Here is a 26,029-nt window from a genome sequence, read left to right on the forward strand (position 1 = left end):
CCCGCGGGCGTGCTCGCCACCTCCGCGGGCGCCGCCGCGTCGGGTGTCGCCGGCCGCCGGGGAGCACACGCGCATGATGGCACCATGGCAGCACGGCATGCGTGACGAGGCCGGCTGGCACGGGCTCGGCCGGCGCTCCGAGGCCGTCACTCGGCGCGGCGCCGTCTTGTCACTCGGCGCGGCCCGCCCCTGTCACTTAGCACGCTGCAGACTCGTCATCCATCACGCGGAGTGCGAGGTGCGGACGCTGTCTGGCTGCGAGGGATTTGTGCTGTTCCTGCTCCCAGCGGCCCCCGGCATAGCCATGTTCGAACGTATTGGTCTCATCTCAACACGCGCCTGGATTTAAAGGGAGGAATGTGTGATGTTTGGGAACTAAGACGACATAATTCTAGCTTAACTGGTACGTTATGTGATCGTTTTTATTTCACTGTTACATCCTTCGAAGCTAGAGCGTGTGTTGTGAGTGGGCATGGATGTCTGTCGGGCAATCGTAGACTGTGGATAATGTCTGTGGTCAGATATATTCGCGACCCCTCGGTATAACCTCCCGCCAGCATTTTCGTCCGCAGAACGGAGCGCTGTTGGTTTGGAGTTTCTTTCTAGCAATATGCGAAACCAATCACATATAGATGCATTTGACTTGTGTTCCTGTCCTTTGGAGCGTATGCAAGCTACATTTCCGTAAATTCTGAACGATGATAACGCATAGTTCGCTGACATTTTGTTTGAACCGGGTGGTATAGCATGCTCCAGGGATGGGGAGAAGCACAGGAGTAACATCCCTAGGGACGCGACGAAGGTTGCGCGACAGCGACATGCATACCTGGCGTAATGCTGACATCAAACCCCTGAACCTGTCCTTTTTGCGGATAATATTCGAGATGTTGGCGTAATTGCATTGCATCGAAGGAGTTAGTGCAGTAGAGCCTGCCGCGGTTTTGGAAAAGCTTGCTGAAGATTGAGCAGCAAAAATTTGTCAATAGTGGCAATGAAAACGTTTGCCTTGTCCTGGACGGCTGCCGCGATGATGCTTGGTCTGACGTCACAGCAAGACTGCCTCCCATTGGCCGCTCGTCTGCGGGTCGAGCTGATCGAGACAGGGCTCGGTGCCTTATCTGTAACGGCTGTAGGCGAAGCTTAGGTCAGACAGCGTTGGCGTCCAGCATGGTCATGGCAAAAAGGCCGTTACGGCTTGCGTAGTCTTCATCTCCCGTCCGATTTTCGCTGCTGACGTCGTTGAAGTCTCGCGGGAGGCTCAGTTATGGTTGACCTTTGAAGTCGGACGTAGTTGGAGCGGCTCTCGGCCGCCTGTGGGATGGCTCACCTGCTGGCGGCCTGTGACGGGACCAGGCGCGATCGCCGCCAGCTGGGAGGAGTCACTTGGAGCGTGCGGGACACACGACACGACTTTTCTGACTCGGGGATCATCCGACTTTGCGGTGTTTGCCAGGTGGAGCTGTTCTGGCAGCGGGGCGGCTTCTGTCCCGGCGTCGTAAAAACGGTTTAGAGCCGCCTTGGGCGATTAACACGGGAAGCCGGCTGGCAGATGGTGTAGCACGCTGTGCGCCGTGGGTGATGTCTCAGTCGTGGACCAGTGTGTTGCCATAGCATTGGGCGGTCGTTATGTCGTCAGCCGTCTGCTCGACCGGCTTCTGGCGAGACTGTCATGCGGCGCAGACGCTTGCCGGAGTCCAGGAGCAGCCGGGCACAACCTGGATCACACTCAGTGTCTGTGGTGTCACCGACTCTTTGTTTTCCTCTTTTATCATGCCACATGATGTTTGGCAGATGCTGTTGTCTTGTGATCTGCGGGTTATTTTTGCCAGGTGCATCATAAGCTCAAGAGGCGGCGGGTCCCTGACTGAAGGGCGTTTGCCCGGGCGCGACGGGCGGCGGTTTAGCGTGGTTCTGGTCAACGCCGCCCTGTCTCTGTCCGTCTCCGGACGTCTCGTGTTGCTGGCCGGCCTGACTGGGGCTGTATCAGCGGAGTTCCGTTGGTGGCGGGCGTATTACTCTGCCCATTACGCTGCCGGACAGCTGGTATCCTCCGCTGATCCTGATCCGGGCACCTCTGTCCCGGCCACGAGCTCGCTGGCGGTGTCTGCTCCGCGCGGCGGCGGCGGACTGATGCCGCTGGCGCTCTCACGGTGAGCACGCGCCACCGGGCAGCTGACCTGCCGCCGGCAGGCCGGGCGGGACTGCCGCTGTCTGTCAGCCGGCAGTGGCAGCCCGGGGATCACTGGCCGTGACCCCGCCTCGGGGTCACCCGTCAGGTCACCGGGCCCGGGCAGCGAGCGCCGCCCGGGGCTGCGGGGTAGTTCCGCCGGGGGTCACGTCACCCGACCGGACCCGCCATCGTGGCCAGTGCTGATGAACGCCCGCCACTGCAGCTGCCGTCGCTCTCGAACCTGGGCCCTTTTCAGTCGTCGGAATTTTTACAAAAAACTAAATTACATTTAAAGTGTATCTCGACCTAATATCAAAGTGATGATCTAGTCACTCGGTACGCAATGTTCACGATCGCTCACCACCGCAACTACTGTCAAACAACTCTCACCCCCTCATATATTGCTGACAAACACTGAGCACTTACTGCTCACGATCCCCCCCCCCCCCACGCTGTCTGTTCCGCTATGGGGCTCAACGGCCCCTTTCGGTTTCTTAGGCACTGCAACGGACGTGGTCCCATCGTGCGGGGTTGCATGGAAGGGGTCATGCTGTACGCGTGATCTTTACGCTGGAAGTTAAGTCTGATGCGTTAAGCTTTCGACGCGACATGTTACCATTAACCCGGAATTTCACCATCGGGCCGTATGGTCAGGGCTCACACAACTAGTACTGCTTACCGCGGACGCTGCTCCTAGAAATACGGCCAAGTTGAGGTTTGGACCTTTTGAAGAAAAAATGTCGCCGTCACGGAAAACTGCGGAGATATATTGGCCCAAAACAGGTGCGCTTGTTTTGCTGTAAATAGCACACAACTTAAATTGAAGCGGTCTGTTCTGCCCAGTGCGACATTACCCGAGGATATTGGCATGCGAATGTGTAACGCATGTGTAAATAACCTATAATGGATATTGACAGCCCTCAACAACACGGATTATCAGTTTGTGCGAACAGCTTCGTCGCGCTTGCAAGTTGCAATACGGCGCGCGTGATAGAAGCTTCGCTCCCCGCAACATATGCACGTTGTCAATGTAAGGTGATAAGTAGACCATTCGGCAGTACGGATCGAGCCTTGAGTAATGTCGTTTGCGTCAGCCGACCCCCTTAAACCGAACTACACTGACTACACGCCATTTTACTGAAATTAATACGGGTATCATTAATCGCCAAGATTTGCGTCAATATCCGCCAATACTTTGTACAGGGACTAGAAATCTAGGGCCGTTCATAGGATACTCCAGGGGATTTCCTGTGATGGGAAAGAACACTTGGAACATCTGCATCAACGTTTCTAACATCAGAAACATTACGTCAGCGTACCACAATAGAAAAGCGTTGGACAGTCTGGTTCAGTCTGAACATGAGGTCAGTCAGGCGCTCCAGTTCCAAAGCCTGACTGCAATCCTAGCTTGGTCCTTCAATGTTGCAATGGGTAGTTGCAGGACGTCTATCGGATAAGGCTTTCATTTGTTTGGTGGTCCACTCTTCTGACATGGTTTTTTAAGGAATCTTAAGTATACTGATGCTGCTAGTCTGTTGTCTATTCGTCCTAATTCGTTCCTTTCTGGAAATCCCCGCGTGGATACCGTAGTTTCAAGCATGCCTGCGTGTATCACTGGGAGGTGGATGAACTCTTGCAACTTCCGCGCCCTCTCGGCGTGGGGTGCCTGATTCATTTATTAACATTCCCTGCCCTAGTGATCAACCGGCAGAAGAAATCTGTATACGAGGGTAGCAAGTTTGCTTATTTCGGCCCAAAATATCCGATCTGAATTTCAACACCCTCGCTCATTTTCGGCTGCCGACCGTTTTATGGAACTGACGCGAACCCCGTTCCTAAATTGTTTAGGGGAACTTAAACATCAAAGCTATGGCTTATGTCTGGTTACATTAAGAATGAAATATCTTGTATTTTCGGTGCGCTTTGAATGTCCTTGTGATCGGAAACGGATTCAGCAAGGTGGTGCCTCTCTTGAGCATATCGCTTGCGGGATGGGTGCCATTGATCATCCTGAGGCATGCACCGCAACACATTCAGGATAATTTCACACTTTCCGAGCTATTTCGACGATCTTGTTGAGTTAAGTTAGCAACCGCTTGCCTCAAGTGAACAACATAATAATCATAAGGCACCGAACAGCCGTGTGGCTCATGGTGTTAGTTGACCTTCCTCCACGTTCGGTCGGAAGAGCTCTGCACCTTGCACCGGCAAAAGCTGTGTATGATATCCGAACGGGCGGCCTCTTGCGGCAGTGGGATCATGACCGACGCGTCCAGAAAGGAAGCAGGAGCACAGGCCCGGAGTCGGGGTGGGACCACACCGGGCGGAACACCTCCCTTCCGGCGGTGGTTTCACGAATCACGGATGTGCGAGGTGGCTCCAGTAGTGATCAGAGGCCTATCGGTGACGGCTGTCGGCCGTTCCCCTGTGGCTGTGGACCAGACATTGGGACCGATTCGAAAGCTGTTACCGAGCTGCAGCCGTTGTTGATTGCGCCCCAAATCACCGCGCTCAGCGCACGTACGTGCCGCGTATCGCCCCGCTGCAATGAAAGGCAGCGAGGCGGACAGCACCCGCTGTGTTAGTGTTGTAATGGGACGCGCGCGCGCGGCCTCGCCTGCTGTGCCGCGCTGCTGGCCGTTCAGCTGGCGTGTTTCGGTCGCCGGCGCCGCGGCCGCCTCTGACGGACGGGCTGTTTGCCGCCGGGAGTCTCGGCCCGGTACAATTACCGGGCCGGTGACAGAGGCGCCGCTGAGTCAGCGGCCGGCGAGCCGTAAATAGCGGCGCCGCCCGCCCCCGCCCGTCCGTCGCCGCTCGGGGCAGCGACGGTCTCTCTAGTCCCGGCCGTCCGTCGCCGCTCGGGGCAGCGACGGCCTCTCTCTAGCCCCGCCCGTCCGTCGCCGCTCGGGGCAGCGACGATCTCTCTAGTCCCGGCCGTCCGTCGCCGCTCGGGGCAGCGACGGTCTCTCTCTAGCCCCGCCCGTCCGTCGCCGCTCGGGGCAGCGACGGTCTCTCTAGTCCTCACCCGTCCGTCGCCGCTCGGGGCAGCGGTGGGCTCTCGCTAGTCCGCACCCTTCCATCGCCGCTCGGGGCAGCGACAGGCTCTCCCTAGCCCGCGCCCGTCCGTCGCTGCTCGGGGAAGTGGAGGACGTTTCTTGGCTCCACCGGTCTGGCACCGTACCCAAGGAGCGGACAGCGTCTCTGGCCGTCCCCAGCCTTCCGACGCCGTCCAGGCGAGTGCTGGCGGCTGCACCGAGGCCGACTGGTCCGTCCCGCCGCCGCATCCGGTGCCCGCCATCGAACGCCTCCCACAGGCGGAGAGAAAACCGAGGCGTCGTAGCGGAGGCGACTGGCTGAGAGGGGTGTGCGAGGGTCTGGCCGGCCTTCGGACGTACGGCGTCGCCCGCGTGATCCGGCCGAGCTCGACGGCAGACCGGAGCTGTCTGGAGCGGCAGGTCCGCGGCCTGCGGCCCTCCTCTGCGCGTCTGACGGAACCTGACCGGAGCTGTTTGGAGCGGCAGGTCCGCGGCCTGCGGCCCTCCTCTGCGCGTCTGACGGGACCTGACCGGAGCTGTCTGGAGCGGCAGGTCCGCGGCCTGCGGCCCGTCCTCCGCGCGTCTGTCGGGACCCTGACCGGAGCTGTCTGGAGCGGCAGGTCCGCGGCCTGCGGCCGTCCTCCGCGCGTCTGTCGGGACCTGACCGGAGCTGTCTGGAGCGGCAGGTCCGCGGCCTGCGGCCGTCCTCCGCGCGTCTGACGGGACCTGACCGGAGTTGGCGCACTTACATTGCCGGCCGAGCACAGTCAACGGATTTTCACAGCCGTGTTAAAGTATCGATAGAGGTCCCCTCTGCAGGGTCCTCCGGGAGTTCTTACTTTCGCTGGCTTCTGTTTGATGTCGCCCAAATAGAAGCCCGTCAGACAAGCCTGCTGCCGGAAGTTCTTTATTTGGCCCCATTGCTCTGCATTGATTTTAACATCACACTCATTATGGACTCCCTCCCCGCAGCCAAAGGTGCTTGAAGGCTACGTCACGGTCGCTGGCTCTTTGAACTTCTCCGTTATTGCCTCTTGTCACCGTTGCCACTGGTCATCTCCGCAAGCTGGACTCGCTGAAATCCCTCACCCGCGCATCGTCAGGCTCGCCTTCAGCGTCCGCGTCCGCGTCCGCGGCGGCGGTTGTCACCGTTGCCGCCGGGCCTGCCCAGGCGCCGCCGATCTCGGCCGGCCCTGCTTCGGCAGTCCACTTCCGCGGCGGCAGTTGCCACCGTTGCCGCCGTTGCCGCCGGACTTGCCCAGGCGCCGCCGATCTCGGCCGGCCCTGCTTCAGCAGTCCACTTCCGCGGCGGCAGTTGCCACCGTTGCCGCCGTTGCCGCCGGGCCTGCCCAGTCGCCGCCGATCTCGGCCGGGCCTGCCTCGGCAGCCGGCGGGGCCGGCCGCCGGACCGGGGCGGCGGCCGGTCATCGGTCGGCCTTCCGTCGTCCGTCAGGCGACCGGCTGGCACGGGCCGCCGGATTCCGCGCGACGCCGCCGCGCCCGGCGCGCCGATGCAACGTCCGCGCCTGATGGAGCGCTAACCGTCGATGTCGGCCGGACGCCGGCCGGCGCGACGCGACGCGACACACCGACCGCCACGGCGACGGTGCGAGCCACGCGCCGCGGCCCCCGCGGCCACCGATGCCGGCGCGGGTCGGTCGTGACGCGTGAGCCCCACTGGTGCCGTGTGGTGCCGTGTGGTGACGTGTGAGCCCCACTGGCGCCGTGTGGTGACGCGTGAGCTCCGCTGATGCCTTGTGGTGACGTGTGAGCCCCACTGATGCCGTGTGGTGACGCGTGAGCCCCACTGGTGCCGTGTGGTAACGTGTGAGCCCCACTGGTGCCATGTGGTGACGCGTGAGCTTCACTGGCGCCTGTGGTGACGTGTGAGCCCCACTGATGCCGTGTGGTGACGTGTGCTTCCTCTAATATATGGTGGGGACCTTTGGCCTCCCGTGACGCCGGGTGAGGACGTCTTACGACCGCTGTCGACCCATTGCCGCAGCCTTGCCGTTCGGTGACCTGGAAGCCTCGCCGGTGTCATAAGGTTGTGCTGACTGCTGATCTCTGGGAAGACAGCCATATGACAGTTGGTGCTGGGTGAACTTAATCTCGGTTCGTTTTCTGGACTGGTGTGTCTCAGCTAGTGTATGCTGGCAATAACCCCACAAGATGTGCTCCCGGCAATAACCCCACAAGACGTGCTACCACGTGTCATAGTTCTGGCGGTCGCCGCATGTACTCAGCACCCTCCCATGTGCGCAGCGCAGAGCCGTGCACCGCTGCGGCCCGCTCCTGGCCCCGACACCGGCGCCTGGCGCCGTCTGGTGACCCTGCGCCGCCGCCGGCGAGTCGTGACCTTTGCCGCTGTGGTTTCAGGTGCGGCGCCTGACCTACCAGCGTCTGGACTCGATCAGTCGACACTGCAAGCAGCAGCTGGAGGACATCGAGCGCTGGCTGCTGCAGGTCAACGCGCGTCTGGAGGCGGCCAACAACGACCTGGCGCAGCAAAAGGCACGTCGTCCTCTGTCTCTCACTCTCACCAGGCGTCCTCGCTCTCTCCGCCCCCTCTGTCTCTCGCTCTCACCAGGCGTCCGCACTCGCTCCGTCTCCACCAGAAAGCGCGCGCTAAACGAGCCGAACGCCGCCGCCGATCAGCTCCGGCCGCGCCGGGCGACTGCGCCGCCGAGCGCAGTCGTGACGTGACGTGACGTGACGTGACGTGACGTGGCTTAACGTGTGACGTGCGCGCGGCGCAGGCGCTGCAGGAGGAGATCGGCGAGCGCGGTGTGGAGCTGGAGTCGGTGCGCTGGGAGGCGGCCGACCTGACGGGCCAGGACCGCGACAAGCTGGCCACCATCCTGGACGACCTCAGCCAGCGCTGGAAGGCCGCGCAGGACCGCTGCAAGCAGTACCAGAAGGTCATGGAGGCGAAGGCGATCGACGGCCAGGTGAGTGTCGGCTGTCGCACCGCGCGCGGGCACGGCAGGCAGGCGGAGCTCCTCTGGCAGCCGCGAACGGCGCTGGCGTCCGACCAGATGCATGTGCTGCTCGGCGGCCGTGCCTGGAAGGCCATCGACGCTGTAGCGGAGTCCGGAACTGTTGCGACGATCTGAGCCCTGTGATGCGCTGTCGTCGGCTAACGGGGCACGCATGTACCGAGTGGCCGGCTAACGGGGCATGTATGTACCCAGTGGCCGGCTAACGGGGTGCTTATGTACCTAATGGCCGTCTAACGGGCGCTCATGTACCCAGTGGCCGGCTAACGGGCACTCATGTACCCAGTGTCTGGGAAACAAGACGCTCCGCCTTCAGTGCCGACTGCGTCTCACTCGCTGGGAAGCACACACGAGGCCCTGCTGTGCTTCGACCTTGTTGCCTTCGTATTCCAGTGGGCTGTCCAACGCTCAGAGATTGAGTGTGCAATGTGTCTGGGGCTCTGGTGCGCCGGGAGTGTCGGCAAATGCCACGGCCCTCGTCGCGTGTTCCCGGGTGTCTGGCCGCTCTCGTGCCGTATGGCCTGATGTGATATTTCGGGTCGCTCCGCGCTGTCCCCTGGCGTATTTCGGGCGTGTCTGTGTGTCTGCGAGCCTCCGGCCGTCCTCGCGGTATGTCTTCCGCCCCACTCGCGCGTGCCCCTGTGTCGCCGGGTATCCGTGGCACGCGGCGTCAGTCTTGGCAAGCATGCGTGAACGGACGCCGTCACTTACCCGCTTCTTTGTGACCCTGCTGGTAGCCCTGGTGGCGACCCGTGAGCGTGACAGTGTCTCATGACCCGGCGCTTGCTGCGACGCCTGCGCCCCGGGGCAACACGCGCACTGTCGCGTTGGTGGCGGTGCCTCCTGATCCCGGTGTCAGTCTTGTCACCTGTGCGTCCTGACCCTTGGATGACGCTTGCGCCACGCTTCTCACAGGCGGTACCTTCGCCAGCAGGCAGCGTGCCTCCTGCCAACCCTTGCCTGGCCAGGACCGCCGATCATTAGCCCGGCCTGTGGCCCTGGCCCCTGTGCGGCCCTCGTGACCGGTGCCCCCTGAGCCTGCGTCACCAGCGGACCTCCGTCCGCAGGCGGCGCTGTCGCCGGCGGCGGCGTTCGCCGGCCGCGTCAGTGCGGTCCGCGAGGCGGTGGCCACCGTGCAGCGCCAGCTGGCCTCGGCCCCCATCGGCGTCCGGCAGTACGAGCGGTTCAACGCCCGCGAGGAGGCGCTCAAGGTACGGCCGGTCCGGCGCCGCCCGCCGCCCGCCGCCCGCCGCCCGCCGCCGGACTCCGAGGTCCGCTGACACCCAGCTGTCGGTGCGCCTCAAAGCCCAAATCATCATCATCATCATCATCACAGCCGGCGCGCTCTGTGCAGAGCAAGGAATGTCTCCGGCATTGACAACTAACCGCCACCTGGGTTCGGTGGCGCCTCGTCTCGGCGTCCGATTTGCTGACGACGTCCGTAGCTGCGCATACGCGTGATAACGGCCTTCGCTCAGAACAGCTGGCGCGCAACATCGTGGCCTGCTAGCGTTGGCCACTATGTAAGCGTTACGAGTCATTACTGAGCGCCTACACAGCTGTGGTCACCCTGCCGATGGACGGCGGCCGCTTGTGACGCGAGACGCGCGTCTTTGACAGAGCATCCGCGGGGCGATGGACGCGCTGGAGCCGCGCGTGGACGAGCAGCTGACGGACCTGGCATCGCTGACCTCCGCTGACACGGCGCAGCGGCAGATGGCGCAGCGGGCGGCCGACAAGCTGCGCGACGACTGGCGCCAGCTGCAGCAGGGCTACCAGGAGCGTCACAGGTGGGCAGACGGTCACAGCTGCAGCAGGGCTACCAGGAGCGTCACAGGTGGGCAGACGGTCACAGCTGCAGCAGGGCTACCAGGAGCGTCACAGGTGGGCAGACGGTCACAGCTGCAGCAGGGCTACCAGGGGCGTCACAGGTGGGCATACGGTCACAGCTGCAGCAGGACTACCAGGAGCGTCACAGGTGGGCAGACGGTCACAGCTGCAGCAGGGCTACCAGGAGCGTCACAGGTGGGCAGACGGTCACAGCTGCAGCAGGGCTACCAGGAGTGTCACAGGTGGGCATACGGTCACAGCTGCAGCAGGGCTACCAGGAGCGTCACAGGTGGGCATACGGTCACGGCTGCAGCAGGGCTACCAGGAGTGTCACAGGTGGGCAGACAGTCACAGCTGCAGCAGGACTACCAGGAGCGTCACAGGTGGGCAGACGGTCACAGCTGCAGCAGGGCTACCAGGAGCGTCACAGGTGGGCATACGGTCACGGCTGCAGCAGGGCTACCAGGAGTGTCACAGGTGGGCAGACAGTCACAGCTGCAGCAGGACTACCAGGAGCGTCACAGGTGGGCAGACGGTCACAGCTGCAGCAGGACTACCAGGAGCGTCACAGGCGGGCAGACGGTCACAGCTGCAGCAGGGCTACCAGGAGCGTCACAGGTGGGCAGACGGTCACAGCTGCAGCAGGGCTACCAGGAGTGTCACAGGTGGGCAGACGGTCACAGCTGCAGCAGGGCTACCAGGAGCGTCACAGGTGGGCATACAGTCACAGCTGCAGCAGGGCTACCAGGAGTGTCACAGGTGGGCATACAGTCAGAGTTTCATCAGGGCCACCAGTAGCGCCACGGGGTAGGGCGAGCATGACAGTCGCAATCTCCTAGCTCACTCAGTGTGGAACCTCTAGCGGTAGATGTTGCCCCCCATTACCATTGTCGCATAGGTGGCGCTGGTGGGCTGATACTCAGCCAGGCCTCGGCTCTCTCAGGCGGCCAGCAGCGCCGTGTGGCGGATCAGTGGCGCGTTTTCTGCGATATTGGGTTGTCTGACCGGGCACCGACTCTGATTCTGATGCCGGCGTCCGCTGCAGCAACTGGTGCCGATACCTATGACTCTGCGCCTGACTCCTCTGACTACGCAGCGTCTGATCCGGCGTCTCTGACTCCGCGCCTGACTCCTCTGACTCCGCGTCTGACCCCTGTGACTCTGCGTCTGACTCCTCTGACCCCGCAGCAACTGGTGCCGGTGCCGCGACACGTGGCGCGCGCTGCAGGAGAACATGCACGAGTTCGGCCAGTGGCTGGTGACGGCCGAGGCGCGCATCACTGAGACGCGCCGGCTTGGCACCGCCCAGCTGCCGCAGCTGCGCGCCTGTCAGAAAGAGCTCGAGAAACAGGTCACCGTCAAGCACAAGTGAGTGCGCCCGGGACCGGGCTGGGGCCGGAGCCGGTGGCCGACGCTCGGGCGGGGAGCCTGCTGGCCGACGGCAAGCTGCCAGGCCGACTGTGGTCCGCCGGTCCGTCGGGATGGGATACATACCTTAGGCTGTGCAGTCGATCCTCGGGCCGATTATGTTTTTCATTGGGCTCGTTTCCAGCTGTGTAAATGTGGCCGTCTACGAATTTTCTGTGATCAGGTTCAGTCCGGTCTGATTAGGGTTTGACTTCCGAGCTCGGCCAGTTCGATGGTGGCTGACCTGCCAGCAGGTTCAGTCCGGTCTGATTAGGTTTTGACTTCCGAGCTCGGGTGGGCCGATTTCGATGGTGGCTAACCTGCCAGTCTAATGCGGTCGCAGCCGAAGGCCGTGTTAGCATTTTGTATCTGGTCGGACCCTCACATTATCACGGAGCTGACGCGGAAATGCATAGCTTCACGAACCCCCGCACGTCTTACGTCTGGTATTTGGAAATTGATTGCTTGTACGTACTCCGTTTTTACGTCGTCGAAGAGCACCCATCTGCCGCTTTGCACCGTTTGCAGCTGTTGCCCCATGGTGCGATATGTGGCGAGACATAACCTTCAGCAATGTAATTCCGCGCCGAAATCCCGCGCTTGTCTGTTCGTCTGCGCTGGACGCCACCGGCACCCCCGCCTCGCGCTCAGGCCGCTCTCGGGCCGATGGCAGCCCGTCTCGGTCGCCGGGCGGCCGCTCCCGCCACATGGGGCGGCCGTTTTCAGCCGACGACGGCGACGGCCTGGGCTTTGTCAACGCGCGGAAGGCGGCCCAAAACGGCGAGCGTGGCGCGAAAATTAGTCGGCCGAACGGCGCGGCGCCGCGTCCCCGTTCGAATGCTTCCGAGAAGTGTGCGGCGGCGCCATTAGGACCGTCCGCCGATAAGTGTTTCCGTCATTGAACGGTTATTGGTGGCGGGCGGCGGGCCGGGTCTGGCCGGGAGCGGTTCTCCGAGGACGGCGGGTGGGTGGGGGTGGGGGTTGCCTCCAGTGACCTCAGGGGGGAGGCGGGCGGCGGACCGGAGCTGGCCGGAGGCAGTTCCCTGGGGACGTCGGGGGGGGGGGGATGGGGAGTGTCGCCCCCAGCGGCCCCATCAGGGAGGCGGGTGGCGGGCCGGGGCTGACCTGGAGCGGTCCTCTGTGGACGGGTGGAGGATTGTGTCGCCCCCAACGGCCCCGGAAGAGCCCGTCAGCCGCAAGTCAGGAGGGAGGACGCCAGGGGCTTTGGCGCCGAACGCTTGAGAAGGTCAGCTGCGGATCTTTCATCCTGCTGCTGATCCCTTCATCATCGTGACAGCGATCCCCGGTAAAGCTGGCAACTTCGTGTAACTTACCGCGTACATGGCTGGCGTCGCCGCTGATGAGGCACAGGGCCGTGAACTTCGATTTCCGGTCCGCATTTGAACTGATCGAAATCGAGTAACCAATGGCAGCGTGGGAAGGCTGGTGCTGGTCTTTCGCAGGAATCCTTCGGAACCCACGTGACCAGCCGTCTTCTGTAAAGCGACATCGCTTGCCTGCATCGTTCTGACGCGTGGTCTGATGAGCAGAGCAGCGGGAAGTGGCCGTGCAGTTTCCGTCGGAATGAAATAAGTGCACTCAGCATGGCTTTGATCACATATATTTCTCCTCACAGCTATATCACCGCACCGTTATTGGTTTACTTGACTGGAGTCAAGTGTTTACCATGCCCAAGGCGCACTTTTACCCGCCGCTTTCAGATGATCCTTACCACTAACCGGCCAGTGCAATGCTGGGGTTGGATCGCGTCTCTGGCCGCGTCATGCCGGCATCAGTCCATCCGTGCGGTGTTCGCACGCTGTCAGTGCTGACGGCGCACCTGCGCTGTCGTCGGCGGCTGCCGGGCGGCCGGCTGACCGGTGACCCCGCCCGCAGCGTGTACACGGCCATCTCGTCGGCGAGCCGGGAGGTGATCGGCGGTCTGTCCGCCGCCGAGGCCACCACCTTCCTGGAGAAGATCGAGAACCTCAACAAGCGCTGGAAGGGCGTGCTGGCCGAGCTGGCGGCGCGTCGTGAACGGTACGTCGGTGGGGTGTGGGCGGGGCGGGGCGGGTGTGGGCGGTACCCGGTCGGCCCGCGCCAGGAACGGTACGTCGGCGGGGTGCGGGGCGGGTGTAGGCGGCACCTGCTCGGCCCGCGCCGGGAACGGTACGGCGGCGGGGTGCGGGGCGGGTGTAGGCGGCACCTGCTCGGCCCGCGCCGGGAACGGTACGTCGGCGGGGTGCGGGGCGGGTGTAGGCGGCACCTGCTCGGCCCGCGCCGGGAACGGTACGTAGGCGGGGTGCGGGGCGGGTGCGGGCGGTACCCGCTCGGCCCGCGCCGGGGTGGCGGCATCAGCGGGACGGCAAGGCGCTTGGCTGAGTGACGTGTCGCCAGGCGCCCCTTTATTATGACGGGGCGTCTCAGGACCATTGGTGACAATGACCGGACGACGATGACCCCATTGACGTCCATAGGCGAGGTTGGGGGGGGGGGGTAGACGCAGCGTCTGCTGTGGAGTGTCACGCCCAGGGCTAGCGGTGAATGAATCGTCTACTGTGGTTGTTCACCACGGGGGACATTGCTGTGAAAGGTTCGTTCCCAGTCGTACCTCCACCGCCTGCCCCCCCCCCCCCCTCCCCTCCCTCCCCCGCCAGTGGCGCTCCTCCATGTGGCGGCGCTGCTGCCGGGTTCCCCGGCCCGGTCGTCAGTACAGCCTTATCTCGCGCCGCGGACTGGCGCCGTGAGACGGTCGGAAGCGCCGCCGCCTCCCTCCGGACGCGTCTGTTTTCGCGGAATGAGTCGCCGGCCCGGGCGGTGGATGGTGACGTTTTATCTGGTTAGCGCCGCGCCAGTGCTCGACTCTCGCCCCCTGCGAAGGACGCGGGCAATTTCCGGTGCCCCGCACTTCACTATGTATGGGCGGCCGGCGCCGGGCGCCCCGGGGGACGGCTCCGACCGACGAGGGTGTGGGCAGGACGCCGCCAGCGAGGAGTTATGACTGGGGTGGCGGCGGAACCCCGCGGGCATGTTGTGGGGGCGCTCGGAAGGTCGTGCCGTCCAAGTGCATAAAGTTTGTCCTGCCGATGGGCGGCAGACGAGCGGGCTGCGCTGCTGGCGCGGAGCTGCTATCCGTATGGAGTGGGTGAAGGCGAGCGCAGTCAGGCCTGTTGCGATTCACCAAGAGTCCGTTTGAGACAGCTGGCAGACTCGGAGAACAGCTGGTGGGAGACGGGTACGTGTGCGGGGAATGCTAATACTTTTGAGTGCGGTCGGAAGGTGAAGACGCCACTGGTGTCCTGCGGCGGTGCATGTTGGCTTAAAACGTAACAGCTCGCTAGGATGACAGTTGTGGGGGAAACGCGCCCCGGGCGCTTCCAGAAATGGGCAATGAAGTGGGTAATCTGGGTAAACACCGTGGGCAATCAAGACCCCGTGATTCTAAAGGTTTAAGGCGTAGATCCGCGGCTGCAAGCTTCCGACTGAGTAAACCTGTTGGGACATAATAACAAGCCATGCAGAATCTGTTGCGATAATATACCGGAGGTAAAAGGAAAGATAGAGAAAACACGTCATGTGCCATGCATATGACCGGTAAGATGATAACGCCGAAGGATTGGTGCAAAAAATGAAGCTGCTTAAATGTAGACAACGCATCTGTGATTTGTGTTTACTAAGGACGGTAGCCGTCGCTGGAGGGTTTTGCTGACGAAGCAATCTTATGGCTATAATATAAGTTTTTCAGCCTCGTCTGTTCGCATCTCGCCCATACGGTTTGTACCTCGCAGTGCTGGTCTTGGGGTAGCGCCGCCACATGCTTTGTCGCGTGTTTTGTTCAGGTATTCGGTTAGGCGGTGATGAGGGCTAAGCAGGTCAGGCGGGTAAACGGTGTGCGCATGCCGAGCCACGCGCTGATGACGTCTGTCGCCCCGCCCACCATGCCGAGCCCTGCGCTGATGCCGTCCGCTGCCCCGCCCGCCATGTCGAACCCTGCGCTAACCCTGCGAACCCTGTCGAACCCTGTCTGCGGCTCCGCCCGCCCCGTCGAACCCTGCGCTGATGCCGTCTGTGGCTCCGCCCGCCATGTCGAGTCCTGCGCTGATGCCACCTGCGGCTCCGCCCGCCCTGTCGAACCCTGCGCTGATGACGTGTGCCGCCCCGCCCGCCATGTCGAGCCCTGCGGTTATGCCGTCTGTCGCCCTGCTTGCCATGTCGAGCCCTGCGCTGATACCGTGTTGTGTCGCCTGGCCCGGCAGAATCTCCACCATGGAGGACGAGCAGGAGGCGCACACGCAGACGGCGGCGCTGCTGGGCTGGACGGAGTCTGTGCTGACGCTCACACAGCAGCAGCTGAATCCCAGTGACGAGGGCGCTCTTATCGTCAACAGCAGCGTGGCCAAGGTGAGCGCCCCGTCCTCCCCCTCCGTCGTCCCCCCTGCCCCAGGCGGCGCACAGTCGCGATGGGTCGCGTCGCGCAGGCCTGGGGACGGGGTCGGGCGCCTGGCCGGCAGGTCATTGTATCGGTACGGCCGCGTATCTGTCGGCCGTTGGCGTGCGACATGGCGGGCGCCAGCGGTGCTGATATCCCCCGGGACTGGGCCGCCCGCCGCGCGGTCGGCCGGCCGGCGCCCCTGCGGGTCTGCTGCCGAGAGCTGCGCGCTCCGCCTGCCGCCGCCACCGCCGCCGCCGGACACGTCAGGCCGCGCCGTGACGTCAGGCCGTGCTGTGACGTCAGACCGTGCCGTGACGTCAGGCCGTGCTGTGACGTCAGGCCATGTCACGTCAGGCCGCGCCGTGACGTCAGACCATGCTGTGACGTCAGGCCATGCCACGTGGGGCCGTGCTGTGGCGTCAGGCCGTGCCGTGACGTCAGGCCGTGTTGTGACGTCAGACCGTGCCATGTGATCGACCTTTGGTTGTGCTGTTCTCCCGAACCGAGCCCATTACGGGACCGCGCCTGATGCTATCAGACTATTCCACTCCGACTTTATTCAGCCGTTTCGGTTGTTTTCGCGTCTTTCCTTTCCGGCCGAGCTCCGGTTTCCCAGCTGAAATAGTGGCACTGAATCGGGCCGACTCCCGCTCAACCTGGCGCTATTGTGGGCGCCGGGACCGTCTCAGCTGGCCGCCGCCGCCAGCGGACGCGTCTGCTCGTGTCGCCGGTTTTTGCCTGGAGATCGTGAGCTGCCGCTTCAGCGGGGATGGTGCGCGCCACTGTGCCCCCGGTGTGAGCTCGCCGGTTTTTGTCAGGAGATGGTGAGCTGCCGCTTGGCGTGGGCGGTGCGCGCCACTGTGTCCCCGATGTGAGCTCGCCGGTTTTTGTCGGGAGATGGTGAGCTGCCGCTTCGGCACGGGCGGTGCGCGCCACTGTGCCCCCGGTGTGAGCGGCGGAAGTGGGCGGCTATTGCGTGCTGTTGACCGGCGCCGATGGCTGCCGCAGTCGCGGCTGGAGGAGCTGCCCGACAAGAAGGCCCTGGCCGAGAAGCTGTCGTGGCCAGAGCGACAGTTCCGGCCACTGGACCAGCTCAGCAAGATCAGCGCTAACCTAGAGCGGGTGAGCGGCGCGCGGCGGCCGTCTCGCGGCCACTTAGCGGGATTAACTGCCAGCCGGCCGGCTTATGTTTCTTTTTTGTGTTTTCACTTTTCAAGCGTTGACGCGGCCGTTTCTGTTTTTCGCTCCTACGTTCCGCTGTTTTATAGGCTCTTTCCGAACTTCTCCCATAAGCAATCGCCCACTACCACTTACCATATGATATGATGTATCATGTTTGCTTCAAAGCCGTTCCCTTGCTTCCTTAGGCGGTCGATCCTGTGCCTCCCTCGAAACGGTGTCTTGATCAGCGCCATTGCTCGATGTCAGCCATCATTGTGTCTGTGGAGGCCTAGTGTCAGTGATTCGGACGGGCTTCAGCCATACCCGCATCCCCCGGATGTGACAGCTGACCCGTATAGATACGAATAAGCGGTCAGTGCGTGCGTGTGACCCCGACTTGTTAGTGACACTGACGCATGTGAGACACGCGTCGGTCTCCCTAACGCGTCAATGAGCCAGACATGTGCGTGGCCTAGGCCTACGTGTGACGCTGTCCGGCCTGTGAACTTGACCTTGTGACCTGAAGCCTTGACTTCCTGACCTGTCGGTGACGCTGACGTTCTGACCTGTCCGTGATGGAAGCCCATCTGATACGTGGGCTGCCGGTGCCGTGTGCCGTGACCTGTATGTGACCCTGACCTGACCTGACTTGCGACCTCAGGTGGGCGACACGCTGCCGGGCTACGCGGCCCGTCTGCAGCAGCAGCTGTCGGTGGTGCAGCGGCTCTACCAGGGCCTGACCGCGCTCAGCGACTGGTCTCAGCGCCGCACCAACGAGGTGGCCGGCTGGGGCACCGACAAGCGTACCGACCAGCAGCAGGTGAGCAGGCGGCCGCGCTGCGCGGGCCACGTGGCACGGGCCGGTGACGGATGCGGCAGGTCTTGGCGCCTGCATGCGCTCACGTGACATGGCCGTGCTGACAAGAGGGTCCGTTCCTTCGTGGTGCGATCGGCCACGGTTCTCTATTCTCTGCGTGACGACGCCAGGCGGGTTTGGCAGGCTCATAAGCCCGGCCTGTCGCCCGGACGGCGAGGCGGGCGGCGACAGCATGAGTGTCGGCCTCCAATCCAATAACGTCCCGCCGCGACGACGACCGGTGGCTGGGGTGCGGCAGGTCGCGGGTGGGCGGCCGAGTGGGGCTTCAGACGGGTCTGTTTGGGCGGGCTGGCCGCTCGGCCGCTCGGCCGCTCGGCCGTCTGGCAGTGGCTCAGACGCCTCCTGGGACACGCGCGCGGCCTGGCGGCGGGTCACTGGGGGATAGCTAGCTGTTGCGGGTGTGATTGTTCGGCATTGCTGTGTGTTTCATTGTGACCGCCCATTACTGCTCGCGCTGTCCCCGTGCCTGTCGGCAGCTGTTGTGTGCCAGGGTGGGACGGCTCCCCCTCCCTGTGTGTCGGCGCTCGCGTGTCGGGCTGTAACGCCCCCCCCCCCCCCTCCTTCGCTTGTGTCGGCAGCTACTGGCGGCCGACCTGGGAGAGAAGCAGCAGGAGTGGCGCGCGGTCGTGACCCAGTACGAGCAGCTGGAGCAGGCCTGCCAAGCGGCCGGCCAGCCGGTGGCCGAGGACGTCAAGGTGTGTGCAGGTGCCGGAGCGAGCGGTGACGCGGCGGCTCCGCCGGCACAGCCCGCCCCACGCCCACCCGACGGCCGCCGGCTCCGGATAAGTTCACCATCAATGTCTGGCTTGGTTTAGAGCCGGCATAGCAGCAACATTGTGCGGTGCCTACGCTGGTGTCGACGCTGGGCACTCAGCCGTGCTGTCCGGTCTGGCGCGGCGTCGTGGCGCGGCTCGGGAGCGTGCGCCGGCGACGGCGGCTGGTCGGCGCCCGCCTGGTCCCCTCTGTCGGTTCGGAGCCCGCCAGAGCTCGGAGCTCGGGCGCCGCCGCCCCGTATTGATTCCAATTACCACTGATTGAATCGTTAGACCGCGAGAGCCGCGACGAAAAGTCGCTCCGATGACGGCTGTCGGCGCGCCTAATGAGGCGCGGCCCGCCCGTCTCCGGTGCGGCCCGCGCGGCGCCGCCTGTTGTCGCGCGCGCGGCCGTGACGCCGATCAATGGCCGCCGCCGCAGGGTCGCGTGGACGCCCTGCAGACCGCCTGGCAGCAGCTGCAGGCCGTCTCCGAGGGCCGCCAGGTCAAGGTCACGCCGGCGGCGGCGGCTCCGGCGGCGCGACCGACCCCGGCGGCCGGCCCGCCCGCGCCAGGCACCGCCACCGGACGGAAAATCGACAAGCCGTTCATCAAGGAAGGTGAGATCCATTCGTCGCCCTCTGATAAGCTCCGCTGTCGCTGTGGTTGTCGGGTGTCGCGGCTGTCGTCCGGCGGCGCGCGTGGACGCGGCCTATGATCACCATGTACACAACGGACGCCCGCGAAGTGCGCTTGGCATGTTAGCGACCTGTGTGCGTGTTACGTAATCTGCTTTCGCTGACGTGGTGGCTCCTCATTGCCACTGACACGCAAATACGCCGCGTGGGATGGGACTGTCGTTATCTTGCCTGTCCAGCGCGTTAGCTGTGACAATGTTGCGCGCGTTAGCTGAGACAATGTTGCCCAACGCATCGACTGATATGGCTGGCAGCTGGTATTGATTTCAGCGGCAGTGTATCAAGGTCAGGCTTTTCCAGTGGGCGAATAATAGGTACGGTGCGGATACTACACAGAAACCTTGCGCGGTCGCCCGTCCCCGGCCTCATTATCTAAGCTAGAAATCTGGCGCGTTCACGCGTCCTTTGCCTTCGTTCGCGAAGTGCTTCTAGTACATTGGCTTGCTCCGCCTGATTAAGCGCCCCGCCACACATGCCCTCGGTCTGAGCTTACCACTGCGACGGTGGTCGGACGCCAGCGTCGATTCCGTTCGCGGACGTGTTGTGATGGGGAGTTTGTACCGTTTCACTCTGCTATGGTGTGTAGCTCGTGATGCTGGCACAATATGCATAGTTTCACGGTTGCCGTGGTTATTTGTTGCATTATCGCGTTTGAACAATTTCCAGGTGACATAAAATTCATAAGCTCCGCAGTTATGACAATGTTTTGTACATTTAAGTGTGACGTTAAATGTTTAAGCTGCTGGGTTTACCATGCATTTACATCTGTCAAAATTCTAGAACCGCACCTTTAAGGCGTCATGAGTGACGACGTATTCGTCGGGTTCATGTCCGCCACATTTGGTGTTCTTGGGCCCGATGACATGGCTTGTCGCATAACATGCATACCCTCTTCATGCTGTTGCGTGTTAGTCGGTTTTGGACAGCCCATTTTGCAGTCGCCAGCTGTTGCAGACAAGCCTACTGTGGGCGATGTGGCGGTTTACGAAATGAGATCAACTACTTGATATGCAGTAGCTGACTGTAATGTGTTGGGCTGGCTTTTCACATCGCTTTTCATTCAAAGGGGTAGCTTCTTGGCTGCAATTTATGTTGACCACAGTTACTGGCAGTTACCTGCGTTACACCGCTCTCCGCTCCATTTGGTTGTTAGTAAATTATAGCCGATCTAACCTAGTATTTAGAAATATATGAGCTGCTGCTGATACCGCGAGACTTCCGGCGTTGCTTCCGCGTGGCTCTTGCGTTTTCAGCCATTCCTGGAGGTGTGGGGGAGGGGGGCGAGGGGCGGCAGGAAAGGGTCTGGGGCCCCGTCCGGCGAAGTTCAGAAAAAAACATGTCCCTCCGAGGCTTTAACCGCCGCGTGCATACTTATGAAATAAAACGTAAGTACAGTCCGTAAGTGCTTTCCATTTAACGCATATGGATGCATTTTTTTTCGCGCTGGCAAAATACCGAAACCAGTGTGAAATTTAGAATGTCATTTTGAGGATGGAACATGAATGTGATATGAGCTGACAAGTATGTCACGATGGCCTGCCAGCTGCCCCTGGGGTGGATGTAATAATCCGTACGGGACACGGCGTGGAGAGGTCTCCGGAGCCGACGGGCTGACGGCCGCGTCGGCGGGCGAAGGAGGGAGGGGGGGGGGGGGGGGGGGGGGGAGGCAGACTCACCGTTCTCCAACCGGTGGCAATCCAGTGAGTGGGCCGCCGCCACCGAGCGCTCGTCCTTTATGGCTCGCTGCAGAACCTGACCTTCAGCATGGCCGGACTGCCTTGCTGCAGTGTTCACTGGTGTTTGTGGTAAAGTACCTTAAACAGTATTATTTCGTAGGTTATTTGTTTCCCACCTTTGCTGCTAATGGATCATTAACATGCCACCGAGCCGTATTGACTTGATTTCCTCCAAACACGGTGCAACGACCGGGATCAGACACGAACACTAAAACATAGGGCAGTAACATAGAGGTACATTCGTACTAACGACGACCACCACGCTTGCCTTGTGTCATTCAGCGGCGAGCGGACCCAAGGTGTTGAGCCATGCTGTGGTGGAGCGAGTCACGTGCAGTGCTGGGCGCCTCCCGACACTGAATGCACAGTTCACTGTCCCAGCTGATTGGCGGTAGTCCGCGCCAGTGCGTACGTAGGCGGCGCGCTTAGCCTGGCATGCGCTGGCGTCCTCTGATGGCGGCGGTGACGGCCCTGGGATGGCTGTGCGCCGCTGAGGCGTGTACGCCGCTGCGTGGCCCCGCCGCTCCGGCGCCGTCCTGGCATGAGAAGGCGTGACTGGCGTCTTGGCATGAGAAGGCGTGACACGGGCTGCGGGTGACGGCTGCTCACGCCGCGGCGAGCAGTGCGAGGAGACGTGCGTGAGGCGGCTCGCTCAGGCTGGCAGAGCCGGCCGGACCGGAGCGGGCGCGCGGTCGCCGTGCGCTGCCGCCCCGCGCCGCGGTGAGCAATGCGAGGAGACGTGCGTGAGGTGGCTCGCTCAGGCTGGCAGAGCCGGCCGGACCGGAGCGGGCGCGCGGTCGCAGCGCGCTGCCGACCCGCGTCGTGGGGTGCCGTCGCCGTTGGAGTCAGCACGCCGATGGCTGGGGTCAGCCCGCGTCCAGCTGCGAAGCGGCGGTGTGCTGCAGCGCCGCCGTCTGTCGTGGGACTACATTATGCGCCATTAGGAATTTGTCTAATGAACTGGCGAATACAAAATGGTAAAGCCGCTGTTGGCATTTCAGTGCAGCATCCTGCAATACATACAACATGGTTCACCTTCAACGTCAATGTTGTATCAGCATATTGCTATCAAATACGGCCGCTTGGAGTGGCGCAGTCATGTTCTCTTCCGTACGTGAAGGGCCGAGTGCCTCCCTCGAGTTATGGCTGAACGTTAAGCCCGCTGCAAAATGTTCCGTTTGCCCACTTTCTTGCTGTGCCATTACCCCGCACATGGCGTGTTTTGTTTCGTCTGATTCTCGGGTTGCGATTTGCTGTAGATGCTACTTGGCGCCTACCAAATAGTGCCGCTGAATTATGCCATTACGAAATGACTCACTAGCTCATGTAATGACTCGTCCTCTGTATGTCACACTGGGCGCCTTTGACGCTTTGGGCTCGCTGCAAGCTCATCGTACTGTCACTTTGGCGCCTTTCAATAGGTCGTAGGCCAAAGTGTCAGTAGGCCTCGGTTGCGAAAAGACTGGAACACGCTCTCCAGCAGCGTGCTATACTTTGTCGAATAATTTCTCTATTGGCCAGAAAGGCTTAGTGTTCTCCCGTGCCTTATATGCCATTAGCCAAATTCGAGCATCATAGTGGCTTCACAGACCGTGCTTACTTGTGGCTGCTGTCTATTGGTACCACGGGTGCCAGCTTTGTCGGGCCGCAACCGACACAGGGGGACTGGGTTCGGCTGGTGTAGGGAGTAGCGTCCTGTCTGGTCCCACTCTGGTAAAGGATCGCCATCCACGGGTGTTCGCACGGGTGTCCGCAGGGGCACCGGGTCCGGCTGGTGTAGGGCGTAGCGTCTTGTCGGGTCCCGCTCCGGTAAAGGGCCGCCACCCACGCAGGGGCGCTGGGTTCGGCTGGTGTAGGGAGTAGCGTCCTGTCGGGTCCTGCTCCGGTAACGGGTGGATAGTGCTAGCTGTTTATTTCAGGGTCTAGCGACCCTGCCGGTACGTGAGCTCCTGCTCCCTCCCCATCAACTGCATTCCCGCATCCGGCCCGCTCGCCACGCCTCATTCTCGTGTTATCGGGGTCGCCATGCCTCCTCTCACGAGTCCCCGGGTTAATGGAATCCTGGTGGCTGAGGGGCGTGTCGTGTGGGTCAGTCGCGACGGGTCCCAACACTTCACTTTGGCCAGGATACCTTGGGGGGCGCGAGGCCTGTAGGACTCCGTGCGGGCCTAGCAGCTTGTCACCTTCGCCGCATGCCCGATGCCTGTGGCAGGTCTCGGTTTGGGCTTCCGGCTGCGTACGGTGGCTAAGCAGTCAAGGGGTGACTGCGCTGAGCCACGGTCAGGTCGGGGAGGGGTCTCCCCGGTTACACTAGGCCTTGTAGCGACACCGTTGTGTGGTACTTCTGTTTGGTGGTATTTTCACATGCTCCATGCCACTAAATGTTTGCGTATGTGTGCGTGCCTAAAATAGGTGCTCGCGAACCACGCGCGCCAGTGACCCTCAGATGAGCGCTGTCGCGGGCCAGACGCGCTTCAGCGGCTGTCATCTGCGTGTGTCCGGTGTGTCTCAAACGCGCGTGTGGCATACCAGCGTGTCTAACGGTGTCGGGCACGCGCGCGTCCTTCTCAGCGCTGAAGCGTGTGACGGCGGCCATAGTGCACGTGGAGCCGCGCGTGTACGTGTCCAGGCTGCTGCGGCCGGGGGCCCGTGAGTGACTGCCGCATGGCGCTGACGAGAAGACGGCCGATCACGTGCCGTGCCGTGTGCCGTGCGACGTGTGACGTGTGACGTGTGACGTGTGCCGTGTGCCGTGTGCCGTGTGCCGTGTGCCGTGTGCCGTGTGTCCAACCGCCGCCAACCCTCGGCTGCGGCCCTAACACGGGGCGGGGGGGGGGGGGAGGCGGGGGTGCGGACGCGGGGACTGGACCGCTGCATGTCGGTGGAGCGGGACGGGAGACGGGGCGTCGGCACGGACCGGCGCTCGGCAGCCGGGCGGCGCCGGACTCGGTCCGCCGTGCTGCCTGTGGAGCGGTGTCATCCGCCGGCGAGGCCGGCGTACGGCTGGCGGTCCGGCTAGCGGTCCGTATCTCCATCACCCATCAGGTCGACTCTCTGATGTCGTGACTGAGCTGGATGCTAAGTCGCCTGCGATTGGACGTAGTTGTGAGGGAATCTTGGTTGTCTGCGGCCCGCGGCAGCCGCGGTGCGTCTGCCACTGTCGCTCCGAGAGTTCTCGGCGGTGCGTCGGCGGCCGGCGGCGGCCGCGGCGGCCGCGGCGCGCCTGCCGCTGTCGCTCCGAAAGCCCTCGGCGGTGCGTCGGCGGCCCGCGGCGGCCGCGGCGGCCGCGGCGCGCCTGCCGCTGTCGCTCCGAGAGTCCTCGGCGGTGCGTCGGCGGCCGGCGGCGGCCGCGGTGCGCCTGCCGCTGTCGCTCCGAGAGTCCTCGGCGGTGCGTCGGCGGCCGGCGGCGGCCGCGGCTTCGCTGACCGCTGTCGCTCCGAGAGTCCTCGGCGGTGCGTCGGCGGCCGGCGGCGGCCGCGGCTTCGCTGACCGCTGTCGCTCCGAGAGTCCTCGGCGGTGCGTCGGCGGCCCGCGGCGGCCGCGGTGCGCCTGCCGCTGTCGCTCCGAGAGTCCTCGGCGGTGCGTCGGCGGCCGGCGGCGGCCGCGGCTTCGCTGACCGCCTCTTGCCGTCAGCTGACGAGCAGGGCGAGTAATAACTGCCAGATGGAGAGCCATTGTATCATTGGAATGGTCGTTTGTTGGCCATCGTTCCCGCCGACGACTCTGCTGCGCAACAGAGCGGGAGAGCGGGAAAGAGACAGCGAGTGTGCGTGTTTTTGCAAAAGTCAATCGGGACGAACAAGATTGAGAGAGAGAGAAAGTGAAAGCGAGGCAGAAATGCGCCGGACCTCTGACGCCGTCGCTCGCTCCGCTGCGGATGGGCCGAACCGGTGGCGACCTGGGACTCGAGCGCGTCGCTCCTGGCCTCTGTCCGAGCGGTCTTGGCTCGGCGCCCAGACACGGTTCAGCCCGCAGCTGTCCGATTCACGTCGCGGTCCGGTCCGCGGCTGCCCTGCCGCCGACCGCCGCTGCGCGCAGCCGCCGGCAGCGAGGCGTCAAATAATGGCCGCATCGCGCCGGCCCTGGTCAATGTCGCCGCCACCGCCACCGCCGCCGCCGCAGCCGCAGCGGTAGTAGCAGCCGCGTGGCGGTGCGAGCGGAGCGCGCGCGCGGCCGCCGCGTGCCAAGTCGAGCCGGCCGGCCGCGGGACGACGATCGGCGCCGGCAGCGGCCGTGTTTGTCGGCTGTGAGTCAGCGCCGATCGCTGGCAGCGCCGCCGCCGCCGCCGCCGTCCAGCCAGTGCGTCTCGCTTGGGGCTCGGCCGCGCCGTGTGCGCGCGCCCGGCGCGGTGGCGTGAAGTGCGGCGACGCCGGCGGGACAGCGCGGCCGCCGCCGGGCGTCGCGGTGCCGCGCAGACGACACCATGTTCCTCTTCTACAAGGTGGTGAAGAAGGGCAAGGAGCGGAGCCGGCGCGCGGCGCCGCGCGGCAGCAGCGACGACGTGCACGGCGCGCGCCGACACTCACTCTGCCGGCTGGAGGTGCCGCGCGCCGATGGCCGGCAGCGGCGCCGCTCCTCGGTGCAGCCCTACTACATCGACATCGGCTATGGCAGCGGCCGGCGCAGCTCCGACGCTGGTTCCCGGACCAGCTCCCGCCGCGACTCCAGCTCCCGCCGCGACTCCGAGTCCCGACGCGATTCCGAGTCCCGACGCGACTCCGAGTCCCGACGCGACTCCGGCTCCCGCCGCGACTCCGGCTCCCGCCGCGACTCCGACTCCCGCCGCAACTCCGAGTCCCGACGCGACTCCGGCTCCCGCCGCGACTCCGACTCCCGCCGTGACTCCGGCGCCCGCCGCGGTCCCGACTCCCGCCGCGGTTCCGGCACTGGCTCCGGCTCCGGCTTGCGGCGCGGCTCCTACGCTCCGCGTAA

At 63.3% G+C, this 26,029-nt stretch overlaps 1 protein-coding gene across 1 annotated transcript in view; it reads left to right on the forward strand.

The window, feature by feature from the left end:
* The first annotated feature begins 6,846 nt into the window (after positions 1–6,846).
* LOC119100340 (dystrophin) overlaps positions 6,847–26,029 on the forward strand; it is a 113,950-nt gene continuing 94,767 nt past the window's right edge. The window contains exons 1-13 of the mRNA XM_037223443.1: positions 6,847–6,858; positions 7,585–7,719; positions 7,965–8,156; positions 9,272–9,415; positions 9,825–9,994; positions 11,223–11,402; positions 13,338–13,481; positions 15,698–15,842; positions 16,882–16,995; positions 17,696–17,854; positions 18,490–18,606; positions 19,106–19,283; positions 23,669–23,746. Of these exons, the coding sequence (XP_037079338.1) occupies positions 6,847–6,858; positions 7,585–7,719; positions 7,965–8,156; positions 9,272–9,415; positions 9,825–9,994; positions 11,223–11,402; positions 13,338–13,481; positions 15,698–15,842; positions 16,882–16,995; positions 17,696–17,854; positions 18,490–18,606; positions 19,106–19,283; positions 23,669–23,746 (1,768 nt within the window). The remainder of the gene's footprint in view (positions 6,859–7,584; positions 7,720–7,964; positions 8,157–9,271; positions 9,416–9,824; positions 9,995–11,222; positions 11,403–13,337; positions 13,482–15,697; positions 15,843–16,881; positions 16,996–17,695; positions 17,855–18,489; positions 18,607–19,105; positions 19,284–23,668; positions 23,747–26,029) is intronic.

The sequence above is a fragment of the Pollicipes pollicipes genome, unplaced genomic scaffold (assembly GCF_011947565.3).
Source record: "Pollicipes pollicipes isolate AB1234 unplaced genomic scaffold, Ppol_2.1 Scaffold_4881;HRSCAF=5763_pilon_pilon_pilon, whole genome shotgun sequence".
Classification (NCBI taxonomy): Eukaryota; Metazoa; Arthropoda; class Thecostraca; order Pollicipedomorpha; family Pollicipedidae; genus Pollicipes; species Pollicipes pollicipes.